Source organism: Pagrus major, chromosome 21, assembly GCF_040436345.1.
Source record: "Pagrus major chromosome 21, Pma_NU_1.0".
NCBI lineage: Eukaryota > Metazoa > Chordata > Actinopteri > Spariformes > Sparidae > Pagrus > Pagrus major.
The window spans coordinates 31,708,630-31,727,607 of NC_133235.1; the positions used below are offsets into that span (position 1 = coordinate 31,708,630).

General features: G+C 39.9%; 2 protein-coding genes across 7 annotated transcripts; one reads left to right on the top strand and one right to left on the bottom strand.

Annotated features, from left to right (window-relative positions):
* Positions 1-3,174: 3,174 nt before the first annotated feature.
* Positions 3,175-9,881, bottom strand: LOC141016547 (transcriptional regulator Myc-A-like). 3 transcript variants are annotated; one of them, XM_073490975.1, is made up of 3 exons: positions 9,828-9,881; positions 4,994-5,645; positions 3,175-4,525 (listed from the first exon to the last, which is right to left on the bottom strand). In XM_073490975.1, exons 2-3 carry the CDS (start codon positions 5,634-5,636, stop codon positions 3,978-3,980), a joined length of 1,191 nt encoding a protein of 396 aa, XP_073347076.1. In that variant the 5' UTR covers positions 5,637-5,645; positions 9,828-9,881; the 3' UTR covers positions 3,175-3,977. The 3 variants fall into 3 exon arrangements, with proteins under 3 accessions (XP_073347076.1, XP_073347075.1, XP_073347077.1); XM_073490974.1 differs by lacking the exon at positions 9,828-9,881 and adding an exon at positions 7,381-7,553; XM_073490976.1 differs by lacking the exon at positions 9,828-9,881 and adding an exon at positions 7,381-7,470 and having other exon boundaries at positions 3,175-4,522.
* Positions 9,882-11,398: 1,517 nt separating this feature from the next.
* Positions 11,399-17,425, top strand: LOC141017169 (uncharacterized). 4 transcript variants are annotated; one of them, XM_073491802.1, is made up of 9 exons: positions 11,689-11,778; positions 12,501-12,602; positions 12,728-12,908; positions 13,294-13,476; positions 14,007-14,117; positions 14,281-14,400; positions 14,991-15,944; positions 16,100-16,268; positions 16,466-17,425. In XM_073491802.1, the coding sequence occupies exons 4-9, from the start codon at positions 13,296-13,298 to the stop codon at positions 16,584-16,586; spliced, it is 1,656 nt and encodes a 551-aa protein (XP_073347903.1). In that variant the 5' UTR covers positions 11,689-11,778; positions 12,501-12,602; positions 12,728-12,908; positions 13,294-13,295; the 3' UTR covers positions 16,587-17,425. The 4 variants fall into 4 exon arrangements, with proteins under 4 accessions (XP_073347904.1, XP_073347901.1, XP_073347903.1 ...); XM_073491801.1 differs by lacking the exon at positions 12,501-12,602 and having other exon boundaries at positions 11,690-11,778; XM_073491800.1 differs by lacking the exons at positions 12,501-12,602; positions 12,728-12,908 and having other exon boundaries at positions 11,401-11,778.
* The last annotated feature ends 1,553 nt before the right edge of the window (positions 17,426-18,978 follow it).

Sequence of the window (18,978 nt, forward strand, 5' to 3'; positions counted from 1 at the left end):
AGCTGCTCTGGTTTTGGCTTCAAACACCAGCACATTTCTAACGAGGGCCCGCTGTGTTTTTAACAAGACGAGGTCCGATACAAAGCTGAGCACAGGAGCTGCTCTGTGGCTCCACATCTTCAATCTTCATCTACTCACATCTGTTGTTTTTAGCTTGTGTGTTAACTTCACATCACAAGCTCAAAGATGGGTTGATTTTACTGTCGACTAGAGAAAGGAGCTACGTTTCTGGAGCATTAAAGCGTGTAAAGCTGTCCTGTTAGTCAGGGTAGGATTGAGTTATTTTGGGGCCTGAGGCACAGGCCGGAGCCCTCCACATCCTAATTTCACCCCGTTTTTCAATCCCTATTAACACCCACCTGTAACATCTTCTCTTAATCATCACTGACGCAGCAACCGTGTCCACACATCTGGAGCTTCATATCTGAAAAACACAACAAAACATAATCATTTTAACAAATGTGCCCCCTGTGACATCTTCTGTAAGACTGGACTTTACTGTCCATAAATAAAGTTACTTTACCTTCACACAACGTCTCCACTGTGAGCAGCTTCAGTCAGGAGAGTCTGTCGTCGACACACATCACAGTGTGCGGCTCGGAGCCAGGGTGGAAGGTAACTGAGTGCATCGCCTCAGGTACTGTACTTAAATAAAACATCGACATACTTGTACTTTACTTGAGTATTTCCGTTCACATCTCAGAGGCAAACGCTGTACTTTTTACTCCACTACATTTATCTGACAGCGGTAGTTACTATCCAGTGAAGATCATGAATGTGATACAGTGAAGGGAAAAGGAAATCCTCCTCCTTCAGCTGAATAAACGTTTCAAAAACCCTCTTGAATATGAAAATGCATCGTCACAGTCTACAGAAGAAGCTGTTCTCACAGCAGAGCCACATGATGAACATATGATAATCTGACAGAATATGATGCTGTAGATTAAACCAGACAGAATATAAAGAGTTAAAATGAGCTCAACATTAAACATGTACAGCAGTGAACTGACACGTTAACACTGACAGCAACATCTCACTCTGCTGATAATACTGATGATACTTTTACCTAAGGAGGGATTTGGATGCAGGACTTTAGCTTGTAGTGGAGTATTAATACTTTAATGCTCTGAATATTGATCAGAATTCAATATAGTTTGAGACTTTTACAGTTTTATCATCACTAGTTGTGTTTCATGGCGGCTCTTTACGTTACCACAGAGACTGAGCTGTTAGCAATGCTAATGCTAACACAAGGAGCGCCTGCGTCTTCCTGCTGTTTCGGGATGTTGTCATCAGTAATGGCCGCCGTGAAAAAGCTTGTCGTGTTTGGTCGTTTTGCCACAAACTTCCTGTTCGTATTCCCGCCATTCACCTTGTTTCGCTGCCGTCTTCCTGAGTCGTTTCTGCACATGCGCAGTGACATTGAACAGAGAGCTGAAGCCCCGCCCCTTCCTGTTCCCCTCATGGACCTAAATAAATAAATAAATAAATAAATAAATAAATAAATAAATAATAAATAAATAATAAAATAAATAAATAAATAAATAAATAAATAAATAAATAAATAAAATAATAAATAAATAAAATAATAAATAAATAAAATAATAAAATAAATAAAGCTGTCTGGTAGTGTTGATGAGACGATGTAGTTCACTGAGCGCTTTAACACAAAACTACATGAGATTTTACTTTAATTACAACAAACTGATATTTATATTATATATGAATATATATTATATCATGTTTAAATGTACTTGTATTATTTATTCACCTTTATATTCATTATTTAAGTCACATTTTTTTATTTTTATTATTTTGGTGCATTTAATGGCATATTTACTGATTCATCAATGCATTTATTTTGGATATGGTCATTTCAGTTCCCACACATCGAACTGCAACTTAAAAAATATATAATACAGAACCACTGCAACCAGCACAGAGGACAGCTGAGATTGTTTCCAGGGGACACTAAAACGTGTTACACTAAAGTTTTACACTACAAATTGTTTATGAGTCATGAAGTTATTGAAGGTTTTAGTGTCTCCTGCAAACAGTTTCTGTGTTTGGTAGTTTTCTTAGTTTACTTGTGTTTGGTTGATCTGAAAGTGGACAAATAACAAATCACACGTTCTTCATACACATTAAACTGTATGACAGTTTAAATCTGTAGCTTTTTTAGAGCAGCAAACATCTCTAAGTGTACGAACATGAAGCTGTGCGGCATTTTAAAAACTCAGCAGTGAAACCTGATGACTTTATGTACAAGATGCAGTTCATCAACAAGACAGCAGAAACAGGAAATCCTTCACTCCTCAGTCATCGCTGACCGTCCTGGACTCGGCAGTCTGGACTGTCGACATGACTCAGCAGAGCGTCACTGTGACTCGTCACATTTCTCTTCACTGATTTTTTCTATTGGTGACACGGTCGAGTCAGAACAGCCCCGGACGCCACAAATACAGAGAGAGAAGAGTGATCAAGTCAAACACGTTGAGTGATTATTTCTTAAAGAACTTATGTTTGAACTAAGAGTTATAGTCGAGCGACATAAAGTCTTTGATTCAACAGAAAGTCGTCATATTTTCAGGTCTTTCCAGCAGATCCAGATGTGGGATGTTAGTCTGGGCTCTGTGAAGCAACACTGCGGCACCGTGGGACCGGAGGCGTTTGACTTTATATTTACCGGCTGGAGCTCAACTTTCACCTGATTTCTCCGAGTCGAGTGTGGAAACTCATCATGACGACAGCGGCGTCAGTCTGTCTGTTCACCAGGCTGAATGTGTTGACTGACCCGTGAGTCCAGAACCAGATCAGAAACAGTGAGTGGACTCAGACTGACTCTCTTGCAGCCTGTGAGATAATCTGGCTGATGAAACTGTCCCCCAAGACATTTTGTTCTTGTTTCTAACCACTTCTAGTGAACCGAGCACAGACGCCGCCAAACTCGATCTCTGAGGAGCCTTCATCACATCTCACCCTCAGATTTCACAATAAGGCAAAACTCCACTCCTCTAATCTGCTCTGTGACCTTTGACCTCTGGCATCATCATTAGAAGTGTATGGGAACGGTTCTTTGGGAACACGAATGAATAGAATATAAATCAGCTTATATTCATCTAGTTTCCTTTAAAAGTGCAATTTTCATGTGAAGAAACACATTTAACACAACTGTTAGATTGACAAGACCTCCAACATATGAAGGGCTTTTATTTTGAAGAGTTGGCAATGCCTCTAGTGTACTTCCTCTCGTGCAGCTGGTTTCAAAAACAATCAACTGAAGCAGAAAATATAAAAATAAAAAATATTATAAAAAATATACCAATGAATCCATGCGTCAGGGATAAGTGTTGATTAAATAATATTAAATTATTGATCATGATCATCATTGTTACACAGTCAGATGCTGAATTGAAATGTATTTTTCCTGATCAGACATCTGAATTGTTTTTCAGAGGATAAAACATGAAAATGTAATAAATACAAAGAGACAGACACAGTTTGACTGATGACAGACCAGCAGCCAGCAAGTTCCTGTGTACGGAGGACTGACACTGCCAAAATCAAAAATAGATGCAGATATTTCAGTTTTAATTTGCTTCTTAATTTATTAACTTTTTCTTAATTCTCCTGTTCATTTACTTCCCATTTAAATTCAAAATTTAAATCTAAATTTCTTCCCGTTGTAGTTTTAAGGATCATACAAAAATAAATAAATAAATAAATGACAAAAAAAGAATAAATGAATAAATAGATGGCACTGATTTATTGAGCCTTTTATTTATTACTTTAACTATTTTCTCCTTTGGCAGTTTAAGTCCTCCATGTTCAGTTTACATTATTTTAGTTACTAAACACATTAAATAATTCATAATTATTTATAAAAGATGTTCATGGCAGCTCAGATATCAGGAGTTCAGTTTCCAACATGAAAACGTAACAATTAAAAAATAAACTAACATTAAAACTAACAACAGTTAATGTAAAGTCCTCAGCTGCTCCAGTCTGTGTTTCAGCTGTCTGCTCCTCTTCCTCAGCTCGTCCTTCATCGTCAGCAGCCTCTTCTCTTCCTCTCTGATCTCCGCGATGAACTCGGTCGCCTTTTTCAGGATTAACACCTTCGCCACTTTGTCGTTGTTGGCGATCGCCGGGATCTCGTCCCTCAGAGCCATGAAGCTCATCTTCAGCTCGTTCCTGCGCTGCCTCTCCAGCACATTGTGAGTCCTGCGTTTGTCGTCGTCGTCCTCGCCGTCGGACCGTGGACTCAGGCACCTGCGGCCGCCGCTCTGCCTCTGAGCCGCCGGGCAGCCGCTCTCAGTCTTTAACCGTTTCGGTCGGTGGCTCGCTGGCTGCTGGGCGGCATAGTTGTGCTGATGGATGTTGATGTGGGAGCGTTTCAGGACCAGCGGGGAGGCGTCCCGTCGGCTGCTGCTGTCTGACTGCTGTGACGCCTTTCGCCTGTCCACCGTCACCACGTCGATCTCTTCATCCTCCTCACCGTCTTCTTCTTCTTCTTCTTCTTCTTCTGAGGACAAACAAAGAAAACATTCAGGTGTCAGTACCAGCTGATATATCTGTCACTAAGTAAGTTTTCTCAGTCAGCATCTGAGAAGCAAAAAGAAAATACAGTTGTGTTTTGAACATTTTTTACTACTCTGGTCTAATTTTTGTAGTTTTGACTAAATAAATGTACTTAAAATTTCTAGAATTCAACTATTCATCCCAACGTATATCAGATATCTCTTTCTGATGGGACTTTAGAGTTCAGAGTTGGACCTTTTCTCCTCCAGAACCACAGAAGACATTTTACAAATGTTTTCCTGCACTGAACAGTATCAAACATGATGCGAGAACTGACATTAGAGCGTGAAATTGGTGGAGTGCTCCTTTAAATACTTTCCTATAGCGTCAAATCTGATAGAAATGACAGATAAAACTATAAAAATACGACCTGGAACATAACAACACATAACCTTTCAAAATAAAAGCCCACCTGATTCACTGTCACTGCTGCTGAGTGGCGGTGAGTCCACACTCAGCTCTGACGTCACCTCCATCACCGCCCCATCGCCGCTCTTCTCGCTCAGCGTGCTGTATGGAAACACCACAGACGGGTCGATGCAGTCTGTCGCTGCTGTGTGGAGGTCCTGCAGGTACCCCGAGCTCTCCTGAGAGCCGATCACCTGCTGACCAGCTGCTCCGTCTGTGCTGCTGTTCGTGTTGTTGGTTGCTGAGGAGTCCCGACGGGCCCGGAGCGACGCCAGCCTCTCGGACACCACCTGCTCCAGCTTGGTAGCTGCGGCGAAGCTGCTGCTCCACATGCAGTCCTGGATGATGAAGGACTGGAGGAGGGCGGCCGAGGGGTTGCAGTCATCGTCCAGCAGGTCGGACACCGCCTCCAGGTGTTCGGCGGCGGACAGCGGGACGTCGGACAGCGAGGGTCTCCGCCTGGGCGACAGGGGAGGTGTCGGCAGCAGCTCGAACTTCTTCCAGATGTCCTCTCCGGGGCCGGGGAGGAGGTGGCTGCGTGGAGGCAGGTAGAAGTCCTCCTCCTCGCCATCCAGGAGGAAGTAGGGCTGAACCGTGTCGTAGTCGTAGTCATAGTTCCTGCTGGACGTGGTTAACACCGGCGGCATTATGGCTGCCTGCATGGAGACAAAACATGAGGTTAGACTGAGCGAGTGTCACCTGACAGGACTGAGACGATGAGCTTGACTTCTAACAGAACCACATGAAAGTGTTCATCTTCACGATCTACACAAAAATTCTGTTTTTATAGAAAAATAAAAAATCTGAGTACAGATAGTAATCCAAACGTCTCAGGTGTTCACAATTAACCTGTAAATACTTCATATTCTGTGTTTTCCATCCCCATATTTCAGTTACTGCAGCATAAACGAGTGTCACAGATTTCACTCATCATTTAGGCTTTCAGCAAAATCTGAACTGAAGAGTTTTTGCATACAGGGGAGATCCCATACAGCTGCAACTCTGACTGTTCCTGAGTGAATATTTAAAGGATTAGTCACAGCAGTGACACAAACATGAGTATCTTCAAGTTATTTCAGATTAACCACAGAGCACCATGAACACTACTGTGGAGGACCGAACCTGCCAACAATGAAAATATACTTTTTATTTTATGTATTTCTTCATTATGCAAAAGTGTACCACTGGGTCAACGTTTCACCCATTTATTTATTCATTTTGGCAGTTTTGGTCTTCCATAACCAAAAAGTGGTCCTCACTATAACTTTATAACTGGGAGAGGTGGAGAGATTCATTACAAACAAGTTATTTAACAGACTTAAGACGGGCATCATCTTATCAATTTAAAATGATGTGTCTTTATCATGAGGTTATTCTCTTACAAAATAGATTATGTCACATGTTTACAGGTAGGAATTGCTCGCAAAGTTAGCCAGTATCACATTCACACAAAACTTCATGCCCAAAAACTGTAGTTTAGTTTTCTATTCTTTGTCTGTTCAAGTTAACACATAAAACATGACTAAAATATAAAGATCCTTCACCAATAGACGACACTTTACAATTCGGCATGTAAAGAGTAACGCTGAAGGCAAACTAGAAGAAAAAAAGGACACATGTTTGACCAAATATTGACAGGTGAGGTGTTCAGCAGACACCAGCCTTCACTCACCGCAGCTCAACTTTCCAAACTCTCTACACCTAAAGTGTTTTTGGTGGCAGCTACAGAAATACGGCTTGTGACTGCAGTGAAAACTAAATGTGGAGGTTTATTCGGCGGCAGCACATTCTGCAGTGTTTGACAGTGTAACCGTCACACAAAACCTAATCCAAGAAACAGTGAATTTAAGATTATTTTACTTATAGTTGAAGGTTTTAAAGGGCGAAATATCGCTCAAATATAAAAAATCATATCAATACAGGACACTGGACACTCCGGCGTATAAAACTTAATATTAAAAATACATTTAAATGAGTAACAGGTCAATAAACTCCTCGACATCTCCACCCGTGTCCCATATGGACGAAAACTGTTACCAACATTTAGTGTAGATAAACTTCCAGATATAAGCTAGAAAGCTGTGTTTAAGTTAATTATTCTGTCAGAGTCTATTAAAGACATGGCTTGTTCAAATATTGACAGGTGAGGTGTTGCTGCTCTGCAAATACACGAACATCCACCAGACTCCACCACAAAAATCTACAACTCCATCTTTAAACTATAAAATCACAGTTGTCATTAAGAGCTATCAGAATAAAGTTCGTGGCCATGTTATGAACTTGCTGCAGGGGTAAATTCGGCACATTTTAAAAACAGATTTGGTGATAAGTTTTCCCGGTGCAGGAGAAAACTGAGCTGGAAAAGTCTCATACCCGTTAATTAACACTCACCGTTATGACTCCCACAATAAAGTTGACGGGACCGACGTGAAAACTGAGCGAAGTCCAAACGTTCCGCTAAATCTTCGGTTTCAGTTCGTGTTATCGAACAGAACCGGCGTGTGACAGATGGGTCCGCTCTCGATCAGTAATCGATACGATGGGTCGGGTTCCGCTGATGCTCTGACACTGAGTCACCGGCACCGGGACATTTAACAGCCCGCTCTCATTCCTCTGTGTTCATCCGCTCACACGACAACTTTCGCGCCAAATGTCAACTACGTAGTAAACTAAAGCGACTCGTGAGCGCGTCGGTGGCGGCGTGAAAAATAACGCAGCGCGCGTCCTGTCAGCAACAGTTCAGTTTATTTAAAAAAAACCCTTCACGCGGAGCGATAACACGCGTTAACGGGGGGGGACTGCTTTACTCCGCGGATGTGTAGTGAAGCGGTGGTGTGAGAGGGTGGTCCGCGAGCAGTAAATGATGCGCACAGTTCCGGGAAGTGATCCGCTGTGATGAGGTCCAGACGAACCGCAGCACGGGGACACGGGGGGAGGAGTCAACACGTAAACAAACAAACAAATACATAAATAAACACACACATAACATTAGTTAGAAGCCAGTTTCCACCTTCACATGTACATCAGGATGAACTCAACAGTGCAGTTATTCATACAAATGATCAATTTACAAATCAGATCTTATTAATTGATGATTACTTGATTGATTATAATATTGATACTTTTAAAGGCACAATCTAATCTGTCTGGCTTTAATGTAATGTCTTATAATTTTATGGTGTTAGTGTTTAGACTTATTTTAATGTATTTCGTTTTAATCACTATATTTGATTAAAAAAAATAAATCAATTTCGTTTCAGTATGTGAAGTTTTCCCTCTCTTGAATCGAGGGTCTAAGGACAGAGGATGTCGTTCACTGTACGGATTGTAAAGCCCACTGAGGTGATGTCATTGTGACTTTGGGCTATATAAATATAATTGATTTGATTTGACTAATTTTCCTTTGATTTCACCTTCATCATTATTTGTTTTTTATCTTTTATTCTTTATCTTTTGTATCTGAACTATTCATGTTGTTACAATAGGTGTGCATCAGTCTCTAAACCTGTTTTTGTTTTATCATTCACTTTTAAAGCAGTCTGAGCTGCATTTTGATTTGTTTGAAAGGTTATAATATAGATATAAATAAAGTTTGATTGACTGCTTGATTGATAATGTCAGTCAGGATGAACAAACCTTTCATATAGTGACATTTCAAACATTTTTTACTTTTCATTTCACTCATCATTGAATCAGTTTAATAACTAAGTTTTACTTGAGGACAAACCCTCTCTGTCTCTCTGTATCACTAACGATGATGATTAATATTACATATATCTTTATTTCATCTCGTTGAGTTTATAAATCTCTTCCTGGATATAGACCTGACACGATGTCTGAACATTAAACATAGTTGTAGCAGAATAACGAACAGACTGTGTGATTATTATGTGATTATTATGTGATTATTATGTGATTATTAACACCAGACAGCAGCTTTACTCCATCAGCTCTGTGTCCTGCTGTCTTCCTGACACTGCTGCCCTCTGGTGGCTGCAACGACACATTACTGGCATTCATATTTTTCTCTCCTGTTTTATCTTTGTTTTCAGAGATGGAGGAAGTATTCAGGTCCTTTAAAGGAGTTATACCACTGCCAGAATACTGTGTTACTAGTAAAAGTCCTGCAATCAAAATACTACTTCAGTAAAAGTATATAAATATCAGGAAAATGTACTCAAAGTATTAAATGCAGTAACGTGTCCCTGCAGGCTGTGACTGTCGTTCTCTTCTGACTCGGTCATTAATGTAAAAGCAGCATTTTACTGTTGTTGGTTGAGATGGAGCTCATTTTGATCTAGTTTTTGATTTGTAAAAAATCTGACAATTATGAAGAATAGCTCAATTTAAGTTATTCAAATATTTAAACATGAAAGCAGCCACTGACATGAAAAAAATATAAAAAATAATTTTATATTATATTTTATATTTTAAAAATATTTTATTTAGCCTTTATTTTACCAGGAATATTCCCATTGAGATTCAGAATCTCTTTTACAAGGGAGTCCTGGCCAAGACAGCAGCATAAAGACTTTCACATATATTCATTTACAACATTATGGAAAAAAATGTATAGATAAAAATAAATCAACTGGCTAATTAATTAACCGACTAATAATTTCAGCTGTGCTTCTATAAACCGTTGAGCAGTTTAATTTCTAACAAACATATTTCACAAGTCCTTTTATATGTTTTGTGTGTAAAAATGTGTCATATTTGTGCCGTACTTCAGTAAACGTAGGCTTATATTAAATTACACCACATCCTTTATTTCATTTATTCCATTCTTCTGTAAATCACATGGATTTTGATGTGATGTGCAACATAAATAAATGTACCTTGTGTTTTACTGCTGCCCTCTTGTGGCTGAAATCACACACTGCTCCACACCAGGTAAACTGCAGCATGTAGTGGTAGAAGCAGCAGTGAAAACTGGTTAAAAAACACACTTCTGTGAATATTAATATTCAGGTGCTGTGTCTCAACTCTTTACTATATTTAGCAGATAGCATACAAATAAACAACATACTTTAATATGTTATACTAACAGGGATTGATATAATAAATGTGACGTCATAGATTTAACACTTTTTTTGTTGCTCTCCAATATTTTGATGCTGTTTCACCATCACCCACAGTTATTTTTATTTTTTCCAGCAGTCTGCTTTGTTGGAGAATAGAGTCCATCAGCAGCATCCTTTACAAAAATTGTCATATTGTACTCTAGCGCTGTGAAGCCAAAATGGCTCCACTTCTATAAAATTACCCAGATCTTCCATGTTGTTCTATTTGGAAATATATATTCAGAGGTAAGAGAAAGACAGTGCTCCATCGTTTAAATAAAGCCATCTATATTTACACGTGGGAGCTGTGATATGATCAAGATGATTTCTAATAAAGTAAATTAGTGCACTTTTTTTTAAAATCAAGTATAGAAACCCCATTAATAGTAACAGGACATTCACTGAAAGTCAGTTCATCAAGACGTATGCTTTGAGCTAAAGACACTATTCTCTGGGGTATTGATTTGATGACCACATCAAACTCTTGTTGAGAAATATTAACACTATATTTCTCTAAAAAAGCCTCATAACTACACAATTCACCGTTTACATTCAAAAGTTGGTTCACAGTACTGATGTTATTAACAAACCAGGTATGTAAATATAGAGTTTTGTTTCTATATGAAATGAAACCTTGTTTCAGAGGACAGAAGAGTCCAGCATAACCATATATATATATATGTATATATGTAGACATACATACATATAACCATATATATGTAGACATATATGTGTATATATGTAGACATATATGTGTATATATGTAGACATATATGTCTACATATATACACATATATACATATATATGTCTACATATATATATACATATATGTCTATATATATGTATATATGTAGACATATATACATATATATAGAGACATATATATGTATATATATATTTATATATATATGTATATATGTCTATGAGCACAACAGTTTGTTGATGAAAGTCATCTTCCGGGTTCTGCTGCCCACTGAGCGTGCGCACTAGCGACTTCCGCCGACCGAGCAAGCTAACTTCCTGTTTAGCGCCGAGCTAACTTGACTAGAGATAAAATAACTTAATCGTGCGGCTCTTCTAGACCTTCCAACTGTTATTGGACCGAATGGCTCCAGTTCTGACAGTGAAACGAGTCGTGTCTCGGAGGTTTTGGCGCTCAAAAATAATTATCCACCGTTTTACAGGCGCTTCTTTCACAATGTTAGCTCATGGGAACAAGTCTTTCTGGGCCGCGGTGCATCACGGGACGATGTAATTACACGGTTTGGCCACTACGCATGTTTGCTTAAAGCCTGGCGCTCTTTCTGGAGGCTTGGCTGTGAGCCGCATGAAGAAGAAGAAGAAGAAGAAGTACCGGAAGCAGCTGTACTTACTTTCCCCGTTACTTCTCGCACGCGTTACCACAACACCAGAACAGCAGAGGTCCACCACAGCCTCCAGGTGTGGAGAAACGTGTTCTGGCGGACTTTGTGTACATGTTTCCCACCGGACTCATCTGCTGTTAGCTAAGTATGCTAAAGTAGTTAGCTGCTGCTGGAGGAGAGTCTGTAAACATGTCTAAGGTCCAAACTCTCAGAGCTTTTGTGGACCAGCGACTGACGGCGGCTGCTGAAGAGATTCTGGAGCTGTTCGAAAGAACCGTAGCAGAGTACGAGGAGGAGCTGTGTCGACAGAGGAAAGCACTGGAGGACGTCATGAAGCCGGAGGTGCTGTTCCACAGAGCAGGTCGGGTCCCCGCACGTGGATGTGATTACATTGTGTTGTGATGAGTTACAGGTGTTTGTTTGTTTGTTTGTTTGCTCCTGGTTTTTAATTCTCACTAACAGGAAAGTGACCAGACTGTTGTACTGTTCTGATACTGTCATTATATACACTTTATATATTATTTTCATCTCAGTACATGTGTGTTAAATTACCAACAGTCATCTCTGTGCTTCAAGGTACATTTCAGTCAGAATGGAAAAATCTTCATTAATAGTTTTTTTTAATTTTTTTTTTATAACTGAATAAACAAATGATCTTTAATTAACAGTGTAATCTCACACTGTTTTACTTTGTTCACTTATGGAGATATATTGTATTATTACTTCTGTTTGAATTGGTGGAAGGGCAGATGTGGTTATTAGAAATTAATAATTATTGATAGTAATTACTAAAATTGAATTAATCCAAATTAATAATCAAATCATTAACACAGGGCATCGCCAATAACCAGACCGAACAGTCTCAAAATAACTTTAAATGTAAATATTTGTTAAAAAAAATATTTAATGTAAAATTGATCAAATCAATAATACTTCAATCATCAACAATCTATCAGTCAACTACAGCAGCTAAACTATGACACTGAAACACAAAGACAAACTCAAGCAACAAATAACAATGAAGCGTGTGATGTGTGTGTGTGTGTGTGTGTGTGTGTGTGTGTGTGTGTGTGTGTGTGTCAGAGAGACAAGGAAAAAGAGCCAAGATGGTGATCGTTGAGAAAGAGATCCAAGATGGCGGACAGCCAACATGGCCGACGTGATCTCTTGGAAGATGACACCATGGTTTGTTCAAGCCTGCGCGAGGCTTGAACAAAGCGTTTTCTCATTGCTCCTTTGAATACACACAACACTGTTCCACAAAGGCAGCAGCTCTGCCACAGGTACCTCATGTTGTCGTGTGTGTTCAGGTGCGCTCTCGGACAATGGGAGATGGGAGTTTTCAAACCTGGGGGGACTGTGACAAGCAGGCGCCACCTACTGGACATCTGGGTCGGTGCACTTCCCTTTGCTTACCAGGCTTTGTTAGTGCGAGGAGGTGCATTCAAGCTTTGGTCTACACGTAGGCCGCTCTGTTGTCGGAAACATGTGGTGAGGGTCCCAACACTTAGTGTATATCTTGAATATTTCCTTTCTGTGTTTGAATTTGTTTTCCAAAACTACACAGTGCATCTTTAAATCAAACTTTTTCAGACTTAACCAACAAAAAATAAAAAACCTCATGGACTCTAGATGGCCGACTGAGATGCACCTATATAACGTGCCTGACTTCACAGCAGAACAGCCAGTTAAAATAATTATGTTTGAATTTACATACAAGTTGATTTGATATTAAAAACAACACATCTATCCTGCTCACCACGCGGCGTGGAGTCGCTCAGTGGTGGTCCACGGGCCCAGCGTGAGGAAGGCTGCTTTAAATTGAATCCTCCTCCACCTGAAACTAATTTGTGGGTACATACTGTATGTTTTACAGACATGGCTGACGTGGTGACACTGATCACAACTGTGCTACCAAACTGCCAAGGGCAGCCTTTACTGGATACACTTGAAAGCATCGGTGTGAGCTCATTAGAAGATCTGGGGTTTGTGGAGCCGGACGACCTCGAAGGTGTCTTGAAGAAAGTGGAATCGAGGAAGCTTCTCGCTCGTGCCAAGGGTGAGTAAAACTACGTTGGTGGTACGTTTGGGTGTGTAAGAGATTCATAATTACCAACAGTTTGGATAAAAATAGACTACTGTTAAGCTTTACTTGTCAACCAACTAGCAGACAGGTTAGACCTCCCAAATCTGGTTTTTATTCAACAACCCCTCCCTGACTATGGCACTAATGGTTTAGCGTCTTTCATCCGCTTACATGAAACACAACTTGAATTCTCATTCTGGCTGAAAACAAAGAAAAGTGCAGAGCTCGAAGGTCGACGCAAAACGTTCAAAAAACAGCAAAAGTTACAGTGTTTAGAAAAATGTAAGAAGACAAGGGTGAAACTCGACATCAGAACTACAGACTTTACATTTTCAGGACTTGTGAGATCAGAAGAGTCGGTGAGATAATCACATCAGCCGTCGTTCTCCTAAATATGACTGTGACATTTATTACATCATTCTCGTGGCGGTGTCGAAGGCTGTGTTCTCGTACTTGCTATGTCTCAACATTAATTCCTGACTGATCTGTTAACTCTTCTTCAGCTCTGCTCAGCCCTGCAGAAAGAAATTACTCGGGACACGAGTCGTTTCTCAGCTCTCCTGCAGGCTTTTCTTCATCACAGGCCGCGCTGCAACTTCAGCCTTGTGTCAAAGGTACAACCATGTACTGTGTATTAAAGCACTGGTGCCATCAAACAACAAAAACTACTAATATTTCACAGACAGTATCCCGGGTTATTTATACACACATTTGTGATTTAGCATTGTGTCTTTAACATGACACCAACTACAATAAAGCATTAATATCGTTTCACAGCCTTGACTTGCTCTCCAGCCCTGTCCGGGAATTCAGGGGCAGGATTTGAGGATGGGACTCTCCCAAACTCTCCTGAAAGCTCACAGTCAGCTCCGAGGGTCAGCACCTCCACGAATGCAGGCAAGTACAAGAACCCTGGTTGGTTTCCTCTGAACAGTTCAGGTCAGAATGCTTCACATTACAATGCTTTAGCATTTCTGTTATCGCTCTCAGACACGCAGAGATTCTCCTCTTAGTGACAATGCTGGAGAGAAATAAAGACTCAAACGTCCAGTTACACTTCAGTAGAGTCGATGATGTGAACAATGCTCGAATTACCACAAGTTCAACAAGCAGTGCTTCATTTGTAATTCAGGAAACACAGAGAGGACACTGTTCTGTTCCTGGAAATTAACAAAAGGAACCAATAAGAGGAGTAGGATTGTTAAAATCTTAACAACACCCATCTGTAGTGTCCACTATACAAAGGTCAGGATTTTGTTTTATGTTCTGTGATTCACTGGGAATGATTTTGAAATGAATGGCGCTCCCGGACGCTGTGGTCAAATATACAGACTGTCTGTAATCTAGACGCAGGAATAATTCGCATTGCGTTTGGTCTGAACGCAGCATGAGAGGTCCAGAGGGTTCATCAAGCAGAATCCTCTGATCACTGATGATTCCTTCGTGTTGTCGTCCGACTACACTGATCACAGTATTGTCTGTTGCAGATATAAATGTCGACAACTTGACGGCCTCCACCAGTAACAGTGACGTGCTGCTATCAACGCTGGACCCTGACTGGCACTTTAACTTCTGCATTCCTTGGAATTCGATGCCATCACACATTAAAGAAACTCTGGAGAAGCAAGAACGTCCGTCTGCTAAAGACAGAAGAGAGGTGGTCAGGATGGTCACTGCAGAAATCCTGGCAGTGTGCAAATGCCCACAAAAGAAACACTTGAGGGAAATTGCTCGCAAGATGGTGTTGGCTTATCCCAAATCATTCAAGGACGTCATTGAGGGTCAAGTGGTAGGCAGCGGCTATGATTCCCTTACAAGACAACTGCAGTGCAGAGTGGACAACTGCAGACGAGCACAGCCAGTGATGGTGACGCCAACCAGCTCTGGACGCAGAAGAAGACGGCAGAAAAACGTTAACGGATGTGTCAACCCTGATCCACTTCCTGGAAACCTGGAAGTAGAACAACAGAACAAGGAAGAACTGCAGAGAATGTTTGAGAACGACGACATGGACGAGAATAAAATCGAGATGCTGATGACGGAAACATTCGCTTCTCAAAGAAGAGACGTACTCAGTGGAAATGACACACAGACCTTGAAAGAAGAGTGGCCTTACCTCTTCGACACCACTGGATTAAAGACTCATTTTAAGCAGCTGACTGGTGTCCACATAGATGAAGAATTTCAAGAAACCATGAGCAGGAAGTCCAGACGAATTCTGCAGTGCCTGAAGAACCGGGACAGAGGAAGCGGTGCAGCGAAGCTCCGCTGTGATATCCAGTCTGCAAATACAAGTGAGGAATTATATCACGCCGTGCGGATGCTGCTACTCCACTTCAAGGAAGACGAAAGCAGGATTTTCGTCCAAGTTGAAGACGCCTGCGTCTCAGCTGAAGTCCGACGAGACGATCTACCCCCAAACCCATGCATTATGGTGTGTGGTGAGTGACAGCGAGTCTCTCTGACTGTACAAGTTAAATATTTATTGTCCAGTTTTCTTTGTTTCTTTATCCACAAGCTGTTTTCTTGGGTTATCTTGTCCTTAAAATGGGAAGCGACCTGTTCAAGCTGAACTTCTGTTGGTATGTGTCCACAGGAGACGGCCCGCTGACGACGGGAGAGTTCATGGTGGCGGTGGATCAAGTGGTTGTGATGGAAAGAATCTCCACGTTCCCCGATGCGATGGCCTCCATGTTCATGATGTACTACGTCATGAATATTGACTATCCTGCGGAGATCTGCGCCACCCTGGAGTTCCTTCAGAGGTATTTCACACGATAAAACAAACCAGGGTGAAAGAAAATGTTGGGTTGTGTTTGTGGTTATCGCTGCGAACGTTTCAGGTTCATTATTAAAACCAAAACAACAAAAAACAAAACCGTATACACAATAATAGAATTTCTCAAAATGAAGAAATGAATAAAATAAGTCACATTTTTTAAATATGATGTTCTGCCAACAGATGTATTTTCAGAATCAACCCTGACAATGGCTCCAGAGTGGGAAACCAGGAGAAAAGAAAACGGTTGGCTGTCAACCCGAAGGTCCTTTCACTCATATCCAACTTCTTAGAGAACGACTGAACGGGGGACAGCGGAGGTTTGTGGGACGAGGACACCGTCACTGACAATAATTTTGGACACAGTCTCGTACCTTTGCCTTTTTTCCTATCTTACTTTTTTTTTGCTCTGAATCAAATGTTTTACGATCACGACTGATCTCATAGTTCCCACAAAACATTTTAAGGGCTAGCTGGTTAGCATGCTAACTGTAGTAGATATCTTTGCAACACAATACACGGACATCATAATGTCTGTAATGACTGTTGATCATTTTTTAAAATGTTTTCAACTGAAATTCTTACGTATTGCCCCTTTAAATCATAAACATTTATTGTTTTAAAGCTTTACTTTGACACGCCCGGATTACAGAGTTTATTTTCAGTGTTTGAACGTGGACTTGGACACTGGACACCAGTTTACCGCTCGATGTTTGACGCCTGCGAGTTTGGTTGTGTTCAAATAAAAGGCCGTTTTGATACAAACGGTGTTCTGTGTGTTTGATATGACTCAGTTTACAGCTGGTTTGGGAACAGAGCTGTGAATGTATTTAGAGAAGAAGAAAGAGGAAATGTAACAAATATGTTTTTACTTTACATCCTTCTTATTTCATCATAATTCCTGGTTTGGTCACGTGCCAATGTCGAGGAACTGTTTCTGGTTCAGTGTCGTTTCTGTGACGATGTAAAACTTTAAATATTCTTCATTTAGTGTTTGAACAGCCGGTTATTAAGTTACAGTTGTCATATCTTTGTGTTCTGTATTCAATGAGGTTTTAACGATGTACGTGTAACGATTCACACTGTTAATGACCAAAACACTGGATTCTTATTAAAGTTACAGACTGACCAGATTTATCAAAACATGATTTTCCTGTTTTGTTTTTACATGTTCATTCTCTTATTACAAAAAGACAACACAACTTATATGTATTATTCTGCTAACAGTGTTACTGCTTTTACTACGCAACTACTGTACAACTTGTTGTTTTTCCAGTATACGGTCCCATGGTGACCGCTTCCTCTGGTTTCCCTCAACAACAACAAAAAAAATCACACATATGTTTGTCAGTCTAAATTTTTAAATCTAAATCTTAAATCGAATCTTTAAATAGTCTAAATTGTATTAATCAAGTAATGTAGCCGTTGTAAAGATACATTAAAAATAAAATACATTTAGTTTTGTGTTAAACTGCTATACGTCATCAGTTCTGCCACCTCGACACAGAAAAAGTATTTAAAAATCACAATAAATCTGCAGTTCTGTGAAAGAGTTGGTTCTGGTTCAGTTCTGTGAGCTGCTGATATACAAGAGCAGCTCTACAATGTTTAAGTTACAGGTTCTGTGTGAGGAGTTGTTCACTGAAGCTGCAGCAGCCTTGTGTGTGAATCAGTGTGAATAATAAAAATACTCCAACAGTAACAGCAGCACGTTAGTTGTAGCAGTGTTAGTAGGAGTTGCAGTGGCAGCAATATAAGATGTGATGATGCAATGTGTCATCGCAGCCACTAGAGGGCAGCAGTGTGACAGCAGCAACAACACACGATGACATTTTGACGTGTCAGCAGAAATATGAGTGCGCTGAATTAATAATATTGATAAGTGCTGAGTTTTAGTTGTGTGCTCGTGTTCTGGGGCCTCGGATTCATTCATGCTGACTCATCAGAGCTGAGATGGAAATACCAAAAATGTGCTGTAAGTTTACTTCTTTGAAATTAAAAAAAAGACAGTATGCCCTCAGTTTGTATTTAATATACTTAAGATATACTTAAACATTAAATACTTGTTTAAGAAAAGTTTAAGTGTATTTGTATATTTGTACTTAATCTTTTGCTCAAGATATATTTAAGAAAATGTGTTTTTTTAGTGTTGCCCACTTGAGAATATATGAGTTAACTTAAAATACAGTTAAAGGTTTATTTCAAGCAGAACAAATACAGTAAACAATTTATAAATATTAAACTATAAACACTTAAAGATTACAATGGTTAAAGTTACAGTTTAATGGTTGTATACTTTTGAGTGTAATTTTATAAGCTACATATTGGGCTGGAAAACATGAACCAAAAAGTGAGCTAGAAGTATATAACTAGTGTTCACTCATAGTGTAGTTCACAGTGTAGTTGAAGTACAAAATAAAACTGAGTGGTGATCTCAAAGTTTTCTAATCGTACACTTAGAAATAGACTTTTATAAACTAAAAAGAGGCCTAATTTAGTCCCAAGCATAGACTTAGTTTTTAAGTTGTTAAGTTTAGGTTAAAAAGGCCAGAAACACACGAGAGGCAGGACAACGAACACAAAGTGAGCTTTAATTAACGAACGCTGAAGTCCAAAAAACCATGAAACCAAAAGCAGAGTACAAATCAGGAAAAACAGGAGGAGCAACGAACCAAACACATACCACAGGAAGAACC